Below are 14162 nucleotides of genomic sequence, written 5' to 3' on the forward strand. Positions count from 1 at the left end.
AAGCTGCAGTAGCAGCTGGATGCTGCATCCTCCCCTGGCTGGGAACAGAAGAAAACTTAGCTTTGTCAGCCTTTCTTCTTCTGTGCATCTTTACAAGGAGCCAAGTGGCAGGCCTTCTCTGGGGGGAGAAGAATCAGAACAGTTCCTGCATCAGGAGCGGGAAAAGGAGCTAGGTTAGAGTTAGTAGGAGTACTGAACCTCAGCTGAAAGATGCTGGTCTAGTCTGGCTGGCAGACAAAATACAGTGCAGAGTGCTCTTCAGTGCTCATCAACTCTAGAGACAGGGACGGGGCGGGGGGAAGCGTCAGAGAGGGCTTTGAAAGGATGTGGCCTCTTTATCTAGTACGTAGTAGCCATTCCTCCTGCTTCTGTCTGCAGGCATTGATAGCAACTGATGACAAACAGTCTTGGGATAGTGATGGGGAGGTAAATCAATACAAAATGTTATGTCTGGTAAATTTAATCTTCAGCTTTTCTACCTCTTTGCCTTCGTATCTTCCCCTGAAGTGCTGTGTGCTTTTCCAGTTATCTGGGAACAATGGCTGTTCATTTCAATTAATAAAAAAGAAATGCTAGAGCAATTGCTCACATGGAAAAATGGTTTTATAAAGCATTTGAATCCTTTTGACTGCTGTAAATTCTGTTCTTGCTCAGCCATGCTTCTCTGTTACACGAGTCAGTTTTCAGTTTCTTGCTGTTTCCTTCTGCTCCCAATGTCTCTCCCTTCAGGCATGCTGCCTCATGGCTCACTAGCCTGTTCCTCTTGTGTACTTCAGGGAAGCATGAAGCCCCTAACAACAACTCCTGTTGCCCTATTGCTATATATCAACAACCTTCAAGAAAAGCATATTTACTACTACGTTCTCTGTGCTGGAAACCTCAGACTAGCATGTGGAGCAGAGGACCAGGGTGACCCGTTAGCTCTCTAGCACAGCACCTGGCTGTCAGACTCCTGCGGAACAGATTACCCCTTTTGAATGAGTACATTATCCTAACGAATGGGTTGGAATTAGCTATGTAGCATGCGCACATTTTGGACAGCTGGTCTGCCAAGTCACTGTGTCCTAGTGCAATAGTGCTGCTTGAAAATAACCAGCTGGAGTGAACTGTATCAGAAAACCTGACACAGCAGCTGTTTATTATTGCAAACAGATTGAAGCTGTTTCTTAAGTAAATGGCTTATGAAAATAAGCACCTTATTCCCATTTTGTATGCATTTCCATTTATTTTACAAGGCATCATTCACACAATGATAACAAGGTACTGATCCGAACAATTCTGTAACAATTAAAAAAGTAAACATTTGTTGTGACCATGTACATTGAATTGCACTTTTAATAACAAGCATTACACTTATATTTCCATATTATACTTTATATAATACGTGGATTTGTTACACAAGTACTGGCAGTACCAAATTGTTCTCAGTTAAAAGTCTGATACTGCTATGATGCTCTTTTTTCCTCACTCTTTAGGATTTGCGAACTTGGGACACACGCAGGTAACAAATGCAACTCCAAACCTGGGAAACTTCATTGTAATGGAGTCAGAGCTTTGAAGCTGCTGTTTTCAATGTGCTGAAGTGAATCCCCCTTGAATGGCAGACACTGAGGGATCTGGATCATGCTTGGTTAGACCCTTTCCTGCATTCATGTGCCATCTTTTCCCAGTTCAGAGAAGCCAGAGAATCTCTTCCACGGGAAAGCAACAGTTCCCAAAGCTTAAGAGAGCTCCTGGCACAGCTTTTGAAGGTGTTAGCAGCAGCAGCGCAAACCCAGGGATTACTAGAAGGAGGGAATTGGGATCTGGAGAAAAATCTGAGAACATCTGCTCTTGTTTGCATTGGTAGTTCCATCCATGTATTATATAAAATACAAAAATAAGAGAAACTGAAAGGAAATTAGTACAGCCCAGGATTCTGGTGGTATCAAATCACAAATGAAATTTATGATACCAAATCCTTTTGATGTATTTATCCCCTTGTGATTCAGCTTCCTATATATTATTCTATATATAAGATATAGTTTTCCAAAGATACATATATAGTCCTTTACAGGTTAAATAAAAGCAAGTCCCACTAAATAAGAAAATAAGAGGAAGTAATGTCCTAATTCTCTACCCATATTTTTTTTTTTTCTTTTTCAGGTAAAAATAGCATGAAATACATTCAGTAGCAAAGCAGTTGGAATCCAGGAGAAATGGACAGCCCTGTAATCCTGGAGGATTAACCTGTACGTGTTAAGTCACGATCCTGCAATAAATTGTGTAGACTTCTGACTTGGGAAAGATAGGATCTTGATCAATGCTATTATTTATCCAGTTGCAAATTCTTTGAATTTCCCCAAACCCATCTCTAGATTAGCCCAGTTTTAAAGGCTGCTGTGATGTATACCTAACCTAACCCTGAAAGGTCCTAACTTGAGTGCTTCATTGTGTCTCCCTTGTATTACTACTTGGAAGGAGGTAATGGGACAGCTCCCAGTAGGATATTAGCATAATAGACAGAAAAATAATTTAGTTCAAGCCTTTGTGTTTACAAGAACAACATGATGCCCGGCACTGTGTATACTCACCGCCCTGGGTATACACAGCATTACAGGTCTAGTGCAGCCAGCTGTTTGCACAGCAGCCCATTCCACAGGGTTCAGCTGTAACAGAGGCGTGCTTGTCAGCCAGAATAGTCCCTCAGTCTTGAGAGAAAAACCTCTGCCCTCATCTTCACATTCCAACAATAACATATACCAAGGTTTTCCCTTGCAGCTTAAAGAAAACCAGCATTATAAGATAAGAGTGTTTCTGTTTTCAATGTCAAAGGTATTTAGGCTTATTAGATTATGCAGAAGTATGCCAGTTATCCCTGAGTCTAGTGGTAAATCAAAATAAGAGGTATAGTTCTCCCACACATACAAGTAGTTTCATGGATTTCACTCCAACTACTTAATAGAAGGAAGGGAACAGCCCTACCTTTATCCTGTGGAGAAAGCGTGACTTATGTAGCTTCCAAGTTTTGATACTTCAGTGCCAGTAAATTCAGATTTTTATTTACTCCTAAATTGCCACATTGAGTCAGCAAGTGACATGGTGACTCTGAAGTCAAGGGGATACTTCAGGCTTTGGCAAGGGGCTGAATTCTTGCTGTTCTTGACTTTCTATCTCTTGCTCCCCTTGGAAATGGCTGTTTTTATTTTGAGTTGTTTTTAACACAATGGCACAGATGAAAGTGTCTATCTTAAAAGAAATTTCAAGGGCCAACTAAAAGAAGTCCTTTAAAATGTCTAACAAGGAAAAAAAATTGCTTACCTATGTAAGCAATTTAACTTAGCTGTAGCAAATTATATACTAATTAATGGGCAGGACAAGGATGTGTTTGTCAGGTGGCAGTACTGATTACATGGCTGACTACCTTTCCTGAGACTGGTTTTACTAAGCATTAATGCATATGGACCTCAGGGATTTTGCCGTTTCTTGGATTGACACCACACATGATATTTTCTGTTTTCTTGTTTTTAATTCTCTCCGGGTACATTTAGAATTTGTTAAACTAAGTGAAGTAAGTCCTATTACTTTAGAATATTGAGTTTGACTCACAAAGATAATACAAGACTAGTTCACAGATGTACCATGTAACTAAATCAGCCTTGCTTCATTTATCCTGTAAAGTGTTACAATCAAAGTAAAACCAACTTCTTTTCAAAGTGAAAAAAAACTACTTTTTTTTTTTTTTTTTTTCCCCCACATGGGGCATCTCAGGAACAGATTAGACTCCAACAAGATAAAACAGTTGTACTAAAAATATTCTTCGGAGCTTTGTCCCTAATCAAAGTAAAGGCTTTATTTCAGAACTGTGCATTCTCAATAAAATTAAAAAATAAGATTTAGTTCCACATATATATTTATGAAATTCAAGTTACTTTTAATATGTTTGATGTGGACACATAGTTTAATACTGACTCGGGAAAAAAATACTAATCACTCCAGACTTACGAGCTACGTTAGCTGTTCCAGTGCCACGCGAAAATAAGTTTCAGTGAGACTTTGATGATGCTTCCTGCGGAAAAGCTAGAACGAGCCAGCTATCCCCGACAGATCAGTTGGTCTGGGATACGTGTGCACATAGCTCTGTCACATACTGCTGAAAGGGCTAATTAAAACCCAGATTTGTTTTCTCACAGGAAGCTAAGTTTACCAATAGCATGTATAGTCAGCAGGTAGAATTTTAGCTTGCATGGTTTAATCCTGCAGTCTCGCTCCTTTTCTTGTTTCTGAATATAACTATGCTTATTCATCAAGATAATGCCATAGAGCTATTTTCTTATTCTTTCAGTAGTTTTGAGAAGACGCAGTTTCCACATAAATATTACTCTTCCAAATGCCACTGCTACAAATGCTACCTTGGATCTACAGATGGAAGGTGAAAATTGTTTACTGCCTTTATGTCATTGCCAAGAGTGATAATGCAGCCATTGCCTTCTGAAACTTTTTTTGCTGATGTAAGCCAGCTTCCATCCTACAAGGTTTTGAAATCATCATGGCTAGCAGGTAGCAAACATGTTTTTGTCACAGAAACTCAACTTCCAAAGTCAGAGAGCTGCTACACTGAGAAAGACGATGTTGCGTCAAAGCCAGTTCCATGAAACATGGTGAGTTTATTTAACAGTTCTTTTCTGATGAACTGGGAAAGTCCCACTCACGTGATCCACTTGCACTCATTGGACCCTTTGAGATGATTTAACTCATTACCTTGGCAAAAGACTAACTAGGGGGAAAAAATCCACCCACATCTTCTTTTCTGTTTGTTTTTAATCATCTCCAGTAAGTGCCATAACAAGGACAAGGGACACGACTGTACAACAGGGAGTTGGAGGGGTGAGATCTTTGAGCAGCAGTGAGCTGTTACGTTAACTCAGCTGCTCAGGCAATCACAGTCTTACCCTTTTTTAATTATTATTATTACTGCATTGTTCCAGTCAAGGTTTTAAATCCCCTTCTAAGTATGATTTAAGATAAATGAAACGGGAAATTCGGACACTTGTCAAACCGTCAGTGTTACTCATCAGCACAGTACTCTCAAATGTAACAATCAGATGTTCACCAGGTATTCTTAAATGTCACTTCAAATTTATTATGCAGTTCATTTCGAGTGTGAGGCGGAACTGGTAAGTGAATGACTAATGCTAGGTTTAGAGAGTCAAGAGAATGGAAACATTTATGCAAATATTAGCAAGAAAGTGACCAGAGAAAAAGATCTTTGTTAATATTTGCAAAAGAAATTCCTTCAGCTTTTTCCCCCCTTTTTTCTCACTGTATTAATATTTCCAGATAATCACTGTTCTTGCAGGTACATTTTAAAATATTCAAAATTTTTAACCCCTTACTCTTAGAAGGGCGAATTTTGTTGCAGGATAGTTGTGTCAGGATAGTGATTATATTTTGATCTCTACTTCAAACAGCTGACTGCCTTTCAGAATCATTCCTTTGGCACAGGTAACATTAAATTTATACTACCGTGTTTAAAATAATTCACAATTATGCTTGACAACAAAGCACAAGATGGGTATCATTAAATTTTATTGTACAAAACTCACAAGATATGGCATTCCTTAGAATTAAAAAAAAAAGATCAAAACAGAACTAATGTCCCTGGAACAAGTTTGTAAATGGAACAATTAATACATGACCTTTAGTCCAGCAATGTTACTTACCTGCAAGACCATCTTTAGACATGACAGGTATAATTAAAAAAATATTCCATCAGTTCAAGCAATAGTTTAATTTTCCATGAAATAAGTATTTCTATAAACACTTTATGTTCAGTCAAAACAAATGCTTTTGAATTTTCTTACCTTAAGAGATATAAAAGAACCAGACAGCTTTGGGAATCATCAGAGAAGTCTACCCCACAGGAAAGTCTAGGTTTTGTATTCCACTTGAAAATGTTTGTTTTTATAAAAATAAGTAATACCAACGTAGCATTTTCTAACCAAATACTTCTAGCAAACAGATCTTGCTTCTGTGATGTTTTATTCATCAGTGCAGCACAAGCCTTTTGGGTTTTTTATTTGATACCTCATATCTGTGTCAAATTCAGAATTTGAATATAGACCCAGGGAAAGGTTTTCATTACTTCTATTCATAAAACCTACCCTTTATTGCACAGGATTTACAAAAGGTCAAAACTATGCAAGGTCTTTACTCTGCTTCTCAGCAAAAACATCAAATAAATGTTGAACGGTTTTCCCTTTATCCCAGTGGAAGGAATTATTTCTTGGAATTCTTAGTATAAACATGAAATAAAAAAGGGAACTAGATAACTTTATGTTAAATTCCAGTTTGGCTGTAAATAGCCTTTAAACAACAATGCTACAAAGAACTGCACTACTTGCATTTCTGAAGAAAAAAACAATCAAAACTAAGAAATTATCAAGGAAGCTCATAAACAATTGTGCCAAGACAGCATAAGACTATCTTTGCTATGGCCTAAGCTTTACAAAAAGTGCTTCTCTGCAGGATGCAGTCACTGCGATAAACTTCTGAGATGGTCCCAGGGCGTAAGTTATCCTAGACACCCGCACACACACTAGTACTTATTACACTGTGCTTTCTATGAAGAGATTATGCTTCAGTACTTTACATTTTCCATTCTCTGTCTTCCTCCAGAAGAAGAAAAAACCTTCTACGCAAGATAAAAATAATTTTGAATAATTAGTCATGTATTAAAGACCTAGTTTTGAAGTATTTATTTAACATCTAGTCATATAAAATAAAGTGTAAAAGTATGAAGTTATCAGAACGTGGCTTTCAGCAAGGCAGTTTGGGAAGTAAGAATTCAACATAAAACAGGAATTATTTTTTCCCCCTTTGAAAAGGGTCACATCAGAATGAATGAAAAACACCAAAGAATTTAACTTCAAGCCTGCACTCCTGCCTTTTGTCCTTTCCCCAAGAGGAGAGACCACTGGAAGAATCCTCCAGGGTTTCAGTTGTGTTGTTCTTTGTGCTCTTGTATCGGGTCTGGCTGGAACTATGTACTGCCCTCTCTGGGTGGCAGGGGTGGCTGAGGCTGCTGCGGTGGCTGCGTGCCTGTGGCCGTTTTGATAGAGTTCAGGGTTTTGCTAAACCAAGAGTTTTTGGCAGCTTGGATTTCATTCATAAGGGCTCCTCTCTGGTGCTCCAGCTCCTAAGAAAGCAGAATAGTCAGAATTGATCAAAAACCAACCAGTTAACAAAAAAGCATCCTCAAACTCAGTCCCTGCAATCCAGCACTTTCCTTGCAACCTCCCAGGCACTGGGGAGAGAAGACAGATTGAAATTGTTGAAACAGCAGAAGGTATTTAGATATACAAATAAATCCTCTCTTCTTTTCTTTTTTTTTTTTTTTAAGACAGAAAATCGTTCTGGAAGTTCACAGATATACAGCGGCACAGGTACATGCTCCCTTTTGGAACAATTTCTTTGCATGATTCAGAATTATTGACTGAGCACAACAAGGTTAAGGAGACTGCCCTGCTGTACTTGGATTCCACATACCTGAATTTTGCACTTGGCTTCCACAAGCTGCAGTTTGGTCTGTGCAAGTTCCAGCTCCATCTCTCTCAGCTGCTTCTTCAGTGCATCCTTCTCATCATCTATTTCTATGCCTTTATTCTCCATGCTTACAGCAGGCAGCTTCAGTGCCCCCTCCTTACTGAAAATCTCACTGCAGTGTTTGCAAGCCATCACTTTACCCTGAAATACCCAGAAAGCTCATTTTTAATCCATGTTACAGGAGTTGCTGTGCTTCCTGGAAGAGCCATTTTTATGTTAGACTGCCTTCCAGTCAGTAATGTCGAACTACCCAATACTGCAGCTTTCATATTTGACATGAAAAGAATTTGAGAAGTTCATGAACAATTTCCAGGGTATATTAACCAGTATAAAAATTCCTAAAATCTACTTAGCATGCTCTGTCTAAGCACAGAGACTTTGCTCCTCTATCAGAATTACTCAAGCCCTCTTGCTACCAAAGCTTTCTAATATTTTGCAGTATTTATGCCAGCACAATACAGAAGAGTAAATTACACTCTAGGGACTTTTCGTCTTCCATAAAAACACTTGACCAAATTAATACAGATTGTGATATTTTAAAGAATGCCAGGTAGCTTTTCCATATTTCCAGAAGCAAGCGAGCAGCCTGTGCTCACTGCAAGGGCCAATATTGTCCTGTTGGTGCTTGTTTAACATCATAGGGGATGGCCCTTTTTGCCAGCGATGCCTGACACGCAGCAGTGAGGTTCTCGTGCTACCCGGGAAGGTGAACCAGTTGCTCATGGCTGAAGATGTAGCACAGCTGGCATGGCTCGCACAAACTAAAATGGGATATTGAGCTATTTCAGAAGATTATAGGAATGTCAATCCTAGAATTTTTTTTTTATCAATAACATAAAAACATCACTAAAAAGCAACAAATCAGGTTCGCTTGAGTACTAAAGAGACAAGTAGAAGCTATAGCAGAGGGAAAACAATTCTGCCCACTCAGTAGTGACAAAGCAGAGGGATGGAATTATTACCTGATCAGGAAACATTTATCTCTAGTCCAGATGTTCCTGGTAAGGGGGTTTCGAGGAGGGAGATGAACTGCTATGGAAATTCTGGGGATGGCCCAAGCTGTGCCAATTACTTAAACCAACTCTGCTTAAATTACAGAACCCCAAATATAAACACTGTCCAATTTGGCCATTTCTGACCCCTCCACTGTGCACACTGGAGTACTATATGCACTTCAGTTTGAGAGTTCCACCCTGTCTGATATAAGATAAAGAACCGTGAAGGGAAATAAACCCTTTCATTGTTTACATCTGATGAAAAATGCATGTGGGGCCATCAGTGCAGCTGGGTGAACGCCACTGCTGTTACATTAAACTTCAATTCACATTTTGTTCTGTATCCCTGGCATTTAGCAATACTTGCATTAGGAACATCCCATATGTCGAGGCATCATTCTCACCTTCACAACTTCCAGTTCATCTTTACTGGCCGCTTGTTGTTTTTCCAGCCTGGTACTCAGCTGGGAACAAATCTGGAGCAGAGAAAGCAGTCTCTTAGCTAAAGTTTACTGTACTAAAATATAACCTGTGCTTTTTAACAACGATTTTTGTTAAAGCCAACATTTCTTAAATTCTGCCTCACTCAGGTACATACATTCCCCCTTACCAAATCCACTGCTGCTGATAATGAGATTGAAAAAAAATGGCAGTATTCAATACAGAACCTGAACACGGAGACCGGAACATTTTATGGATGAATTGGTTTATAATGTTTATACTGCATTATGTCACAGAGTAAAGAAGCATTCACCCTACAGTACTAAAATTAGCTAAAAGACAGGTTATTCCCGATTCCCTAAATTAGGAGCTATTAGGAAAACCACAAAAAGATTTATGACAAATTACAATGCTTGCTCTCTGAAAGCCTGAAACGTAGTGTATCTTATTGAAAGGGTGAGATCTGCAACTCTGAAAATTCAGCGCTCAGAACAGGTTGAAAGAAGAAACATGAGAAAGTGTCTCTAGAACAGTACCTGTTTATACTCTGCAATAATGGCTGTGGTTTTCTTGATCTCAGATTCTGCCTTCTCTAGCTGCTTCCTGAAGACTTCCTTCAGCTGGGAATTGAAGGAGAGAAGTTACACAGCACACTGAAAGAAGTTCTCAAAACTGTTCTCTCAAAATTGTTCTCGGATTGTTCTCTCAAAGTCTTGCTGTGTTTACAGCAGTCCTACAGCTGCTTCTTACCAAATTCCAGTTCTTCAGACAAGTGTCTGATTTACTCAGAATACAAATACTTACTATGTTCAGTTATAACCAAATGTGTATACTGTGATACCGTGTATCCCCGCTTAGAGAATTCTGTAGGGTAATTCTCTTTCTCTGCATTAAATGGTGGTACAGTGTGGTCCACAGAATACAAAACAAGAGCATTACTATTAAATGGGTTTTACTGATTTTGTTTTTGTTTTTCTGCACACTGTCACAGCAGGTTTGGACAGAGAGATTATTTGTTTGTTTGGCGATGGAAAAGGAAGAAGAATCTCTCAGCACTATCACTCTCATCTCCGTAACAGGAGAAAAAATCCTCTTCTGGTCTGTGGCGCTGCATTAAAATACAGCTAACTCATTCCTCCACTGTTTGGAACCACTAACCTTTGAGAGCCCTCTCAGGAGGAAAAAGGCCTCACTGCCTTTTTATAGCAAACAGAATGTGGCAACCTCCATTTTAGAGAGACACAAAGAATTACTGTTTGATTGCTGTAGTCACTGTTGTCGGCTAACATAAAAATCAGGGTATCACTTTTGAAACATACTTTCATGTGTGTCAGTATTCAGCATGTTAGATACGTAGGATTAAAAGAACTAAGACTGAACATTTCTCAAATGAGTCTGAGGCCAGGTCTAGCCAGCAAAATTCTCCCAACCCTCAACTCTGTTCTGCTGTTGGTTCTAGCTTCAGACAGGAACGTTCACAGCTTTATTTCAGTGAACCAGCAGGTGAATCCAGAATGGCCTCTTATAAGGCAACAACTCCTCCAGCTCCTTGTTTAGGTAAATAAAAGAGGCCTGATCATGTCTCCTTAGTTGCGACTGCGCACCGCCAGTGAAAATGATTACTACAGTACTGGGAAGGGGATAAGGTATGGAAAACTGAACATCCAGAACTCAAGTAAAGGAAAACACTAAAAAACATACTTTTTTAAAAAAACATTTACCCTGGCACTGTAAATTTTTAATTGTGACTGCATTTTAAAGACAAAATTCTTTCTGCAATTGCAACGCATTCATGCTTCTCTGCATATCCTTTTGCTTGCATTTGCTTGCTAAATGGGAAAAGTTGGAGAATGCCTTACCTGAGCAGTTTCCTCTTCCTGCTTCCGTTTCTCTTCCTCAGTCTCCACTAGCTTCTGTTTGGTCAGGAGAAGTTCCTTGTTCAAAACATCCGCTTTGTCTTCAGCCTAGAATTAGAAATGGTGGTGTAAAACAGATGTTATCTGTGCCAATACAAATGTATTGGTATATACATCTCAGAAATACTGCAGATTCAGGTTCTAGAGTTGCCTTTTCCTGCCCTCTGATGGCTCACCTAACCTATTTTTTGTATGAAATTCACTTTTCAAGTAGCTATTTTTGAATTTATTTCACTGTGTTTCAACAACTGTGCAAGAGGACCCTTTTGCCAAATGTTTACCTATGCCCAGATAGCAAGTAAGCATAGATACTATGTCCTAATACAAACCTAATACAAACAGTGATGTATAGAATATTTTTGTTGGGAACAATATTAATCTAAGCGGGGGCAGCATGATTTAGCTCCTGCGTAACTTCAGATAACTCATTCCATTTTTCTATCTGTAAGCGGGGAAACCAGATATTGTAGAAAACGTTCAGTGCCTGCACTGAATCTTACAAAGTGTCTGGGCAAAGACAAGTATAAAAGAGACAAAGGGGACCACCAGATAAAATGGTTTGTTTATCAGTGCAAATAAGTATTACCTGGAGAAACTTGATACTGTGTGTGTACTGGAGAATATGAATTTTCTCCTTTCTTTGACAGGCCGAGCTTATGGTGAAACATACTAGGAATGCTTTGGTTTTGTGAGCATTATCCTCACCGATCACCAGGAAAGAAACGTATTTCTCAATGTCTGGATATATTCTGTTGACCTCCCCAGCTGGGAGATGCACACTGCATCACACCACTCCTTCTGTTCAGTAACTAGGTGCTAGAACAGGCAAGGGTTGTGGTGAAATAATACTTAGTTTGCTGAAAATACAAGAGGGAAAATGGCATTGTAAACAACAAATAACAGTACAGAACTTGTCTCTCTGAGATGCAGTTTGGTTTTCTACCACTGCTGGTGGTATTAGCTTATCTGTCTGCCACAGTGTTAATTATTAATGAGGGTGTTAGTGGCGACTGTGGGTAGCAGAAGCAGCTCCACCAGGGCCACAACTGAAGACACGGATTGAGGACTCCTGCATTGCTTCGCATGTATATGACTGTATGGGAGAAAGGAAAACAAGCAGTGAAAGAACGTGAAATTGGTAAGATTGACATCTTAGAACAAAAGAACTCAGGGATTACAAGGATTTTTTTGATGAAAGACCTGTTTAAGATATGCTTTGAAGGAACTACAGATCTTTCCTCCTTTTATGTGTTCATTCCAGGTTCTCCAAGCAGCTGCAGTGGTGTACGGTATCACCTGTCCTTGCAGATGAGGAGTGCAGTAGCACAAAGTTTTTCTCTCAGTGCCAGTGAACTGAGGTGGGGTGTGGGAAAACTTCATGGAGCCGTTCTCATCTACAGAAAGACTGCTAAAATGCAGGAGAGCAAGGAATGGGACTGGCAAAGGTATGTGCTTGGCAGCCTTGTCACGATACTTGAGAAAAAACAAGCACAGGCAGCAGCACACATAAAGCTGCTTTATGTACAGCTATTCCTGGGGAAGATAGAGCACCTCAACACATTGCTTTTTGCCTTCACATGAGATTGCCCACTCCATCATGCCAAGCACATCTCTGCCTGCGTTTGCTCACCAAGATGGCTCATATTTTTAGAATCACATGGATCCAAATCAGCAGAGCCTAACTGCCAAGGATCTGCCTAAACAGAAATACAAATTGCACAACTGTGGTCAATGATGTTTACAATTCTGAGGCTAGATAAAGAAAGCCAAATAACTATGGGAAATCAAATTGAGAGGCCCTTGCAGGAAAAGATTTTACATTATAAGAGGCACTACAGCCCTCTCTGAGCAAGGCACTAATCAGGAGGTGTGGAGTATGGCTCTCCTGTATTTAGTACCTTAATAATAGCTGTTACAGCATTTATCAATACTACATAAAACACTCCAGAAAAAGGAGGGTTGAATGTGTAGTTCTCTGACAGTCATCTCTGAGATAAAGGGCTCTGAATGCTGCTGCCCTCTACATTCCAGTCTTCACAGGAAACAAAAGCAGTTATCAATGGACACCCAAGAGCCCTTCTAATTTTTGGTGCCACACCACTTCATTATCACTGAATTTTGTTGGCTGTACTGATCCACATAAAGTGGTAGACATTCTGCAAAGCTTTTTCAAGTAAATGTTTGTTCTTTGGTATCTGCCTAAAGGTTATGGCTTACATTTTCTAAACCAATCCACAACAGAGAAGGTACAGTCAGTGTTGGCAAGACACCACTGTGAATGCCTACAGTTGCATGCACATGGAAATCCAGCCTTCTGATTGCAACTAGGAGTGAGGTTGTTAGGAAAATAAAGGCACAAATAATTATATTTTTAATGTTGTGTTCATGCTTTCACTTGAGCACAAAGCAGGGCTCCTAAAATTGGTGTTGCCAAGCCTGAGCTGGACCCATCTCTGTTAGCATTACCTGGTCCAGGTCATTCCGTAAGGCAATTTTGCTTGTTACAAGCTCATGGGCAAGGTCATCATTCTCCTGCTCCAGCCGCATGCTTGCTTCTTGGAGCCTGCGGTTTTCCCTCTGCAGAAAGAAAGGAACAACCAGAAAAGGAAGTTAATCCTTATCAATATTAAAGAGCAATAAGCGAGTATATTGTGTGTGTAAAACACCAAGAAGGCAAGAGTGCACATTAAGACAGGACTGCTGCTCTGGGAAACAACAGTGAATTAAGCCAGCAGTGCAAATGCAGCGATTCCACTTACATCCCAATGGTTATGTTTGTGTCGCGTAAGTGACACACTGATTGTAGGGTTTCTCTGTCAAAAGTAAACACCATCCTCTCCACAAAAGCACTTGGTTTCTGCTTGCTTATCATCAAAAGAAATGAGGCAAATAACATCCCACCCAGCAGCAGTGAACAGGGACCAGTTAAGAGATACTTATAATAAGAATGTTTCCAGTTGAAAGTAGAAAGCTGCCCTGCGCCATTTTACAAAATTTTGTCTGCAGGAATCCATAAAAATAGTCCATTTTGTAGATGAGGTAGTGCCAACTTCCCATCTTCTGTGGGACTGGTAAAGAACAGCATTTAGCAGGGAACTCCCTACAGCTCATATAACCTGTATCACCATTTGTGCACTTTCTCTGTAATTTGTGCCGGTGACAACAGTGCACGTTTTCCAGGACACCTGCTGAGAAAAAGTGCCAGATGGAGAGGGGACCTCACTCC

At 39.7% G+C, this 14162-nt stretch overlaps 1 protein-coding gene across 1 annotated transcript in view; it reads right to left on the reverse strand.

Annotated features, from left to right (window-relative positions):
- Positions 1–1205: 1205 nt before the first annotated feature.
- RABGAP1L (RAB GTPase activating protein 1 like) overlaps positions 1206–14162 on the reverse strand; it is a 265155-nt gene continuing 252198 nt past the window's right edge. Inside the window, 6 exon segments of the mRNA XM_052801837.1 lie at positions 1206–7177; positions 7528–7725; positions 8984–9055; positions 9557–9640; positions 10880–10984; positions 13403–13513. Coding sequence (XP_052657797.1) covers positions 7022–7177; positions 7528–7725; positions 8984–9055; positions 9557–9640; positions 10880–10984; positions 13403–13513 — 726 coding nt within the window. The 3' untranslated portion in view covers positions 1206–7021.

This window comes from Harpia harpyja, chromosome 11 (assembly GCF_026419915.1).
Source record: "Harpia harpyja isolate bHarHar1 chromosome 11, bHarHar1 primary haplotype, whole genome shotgun sequence".
NCBI lineage: Eukaryota > Metazoa > Chordata > Aves > Accipitriformes > Accipitridae > Harpia > Harpia harpyja.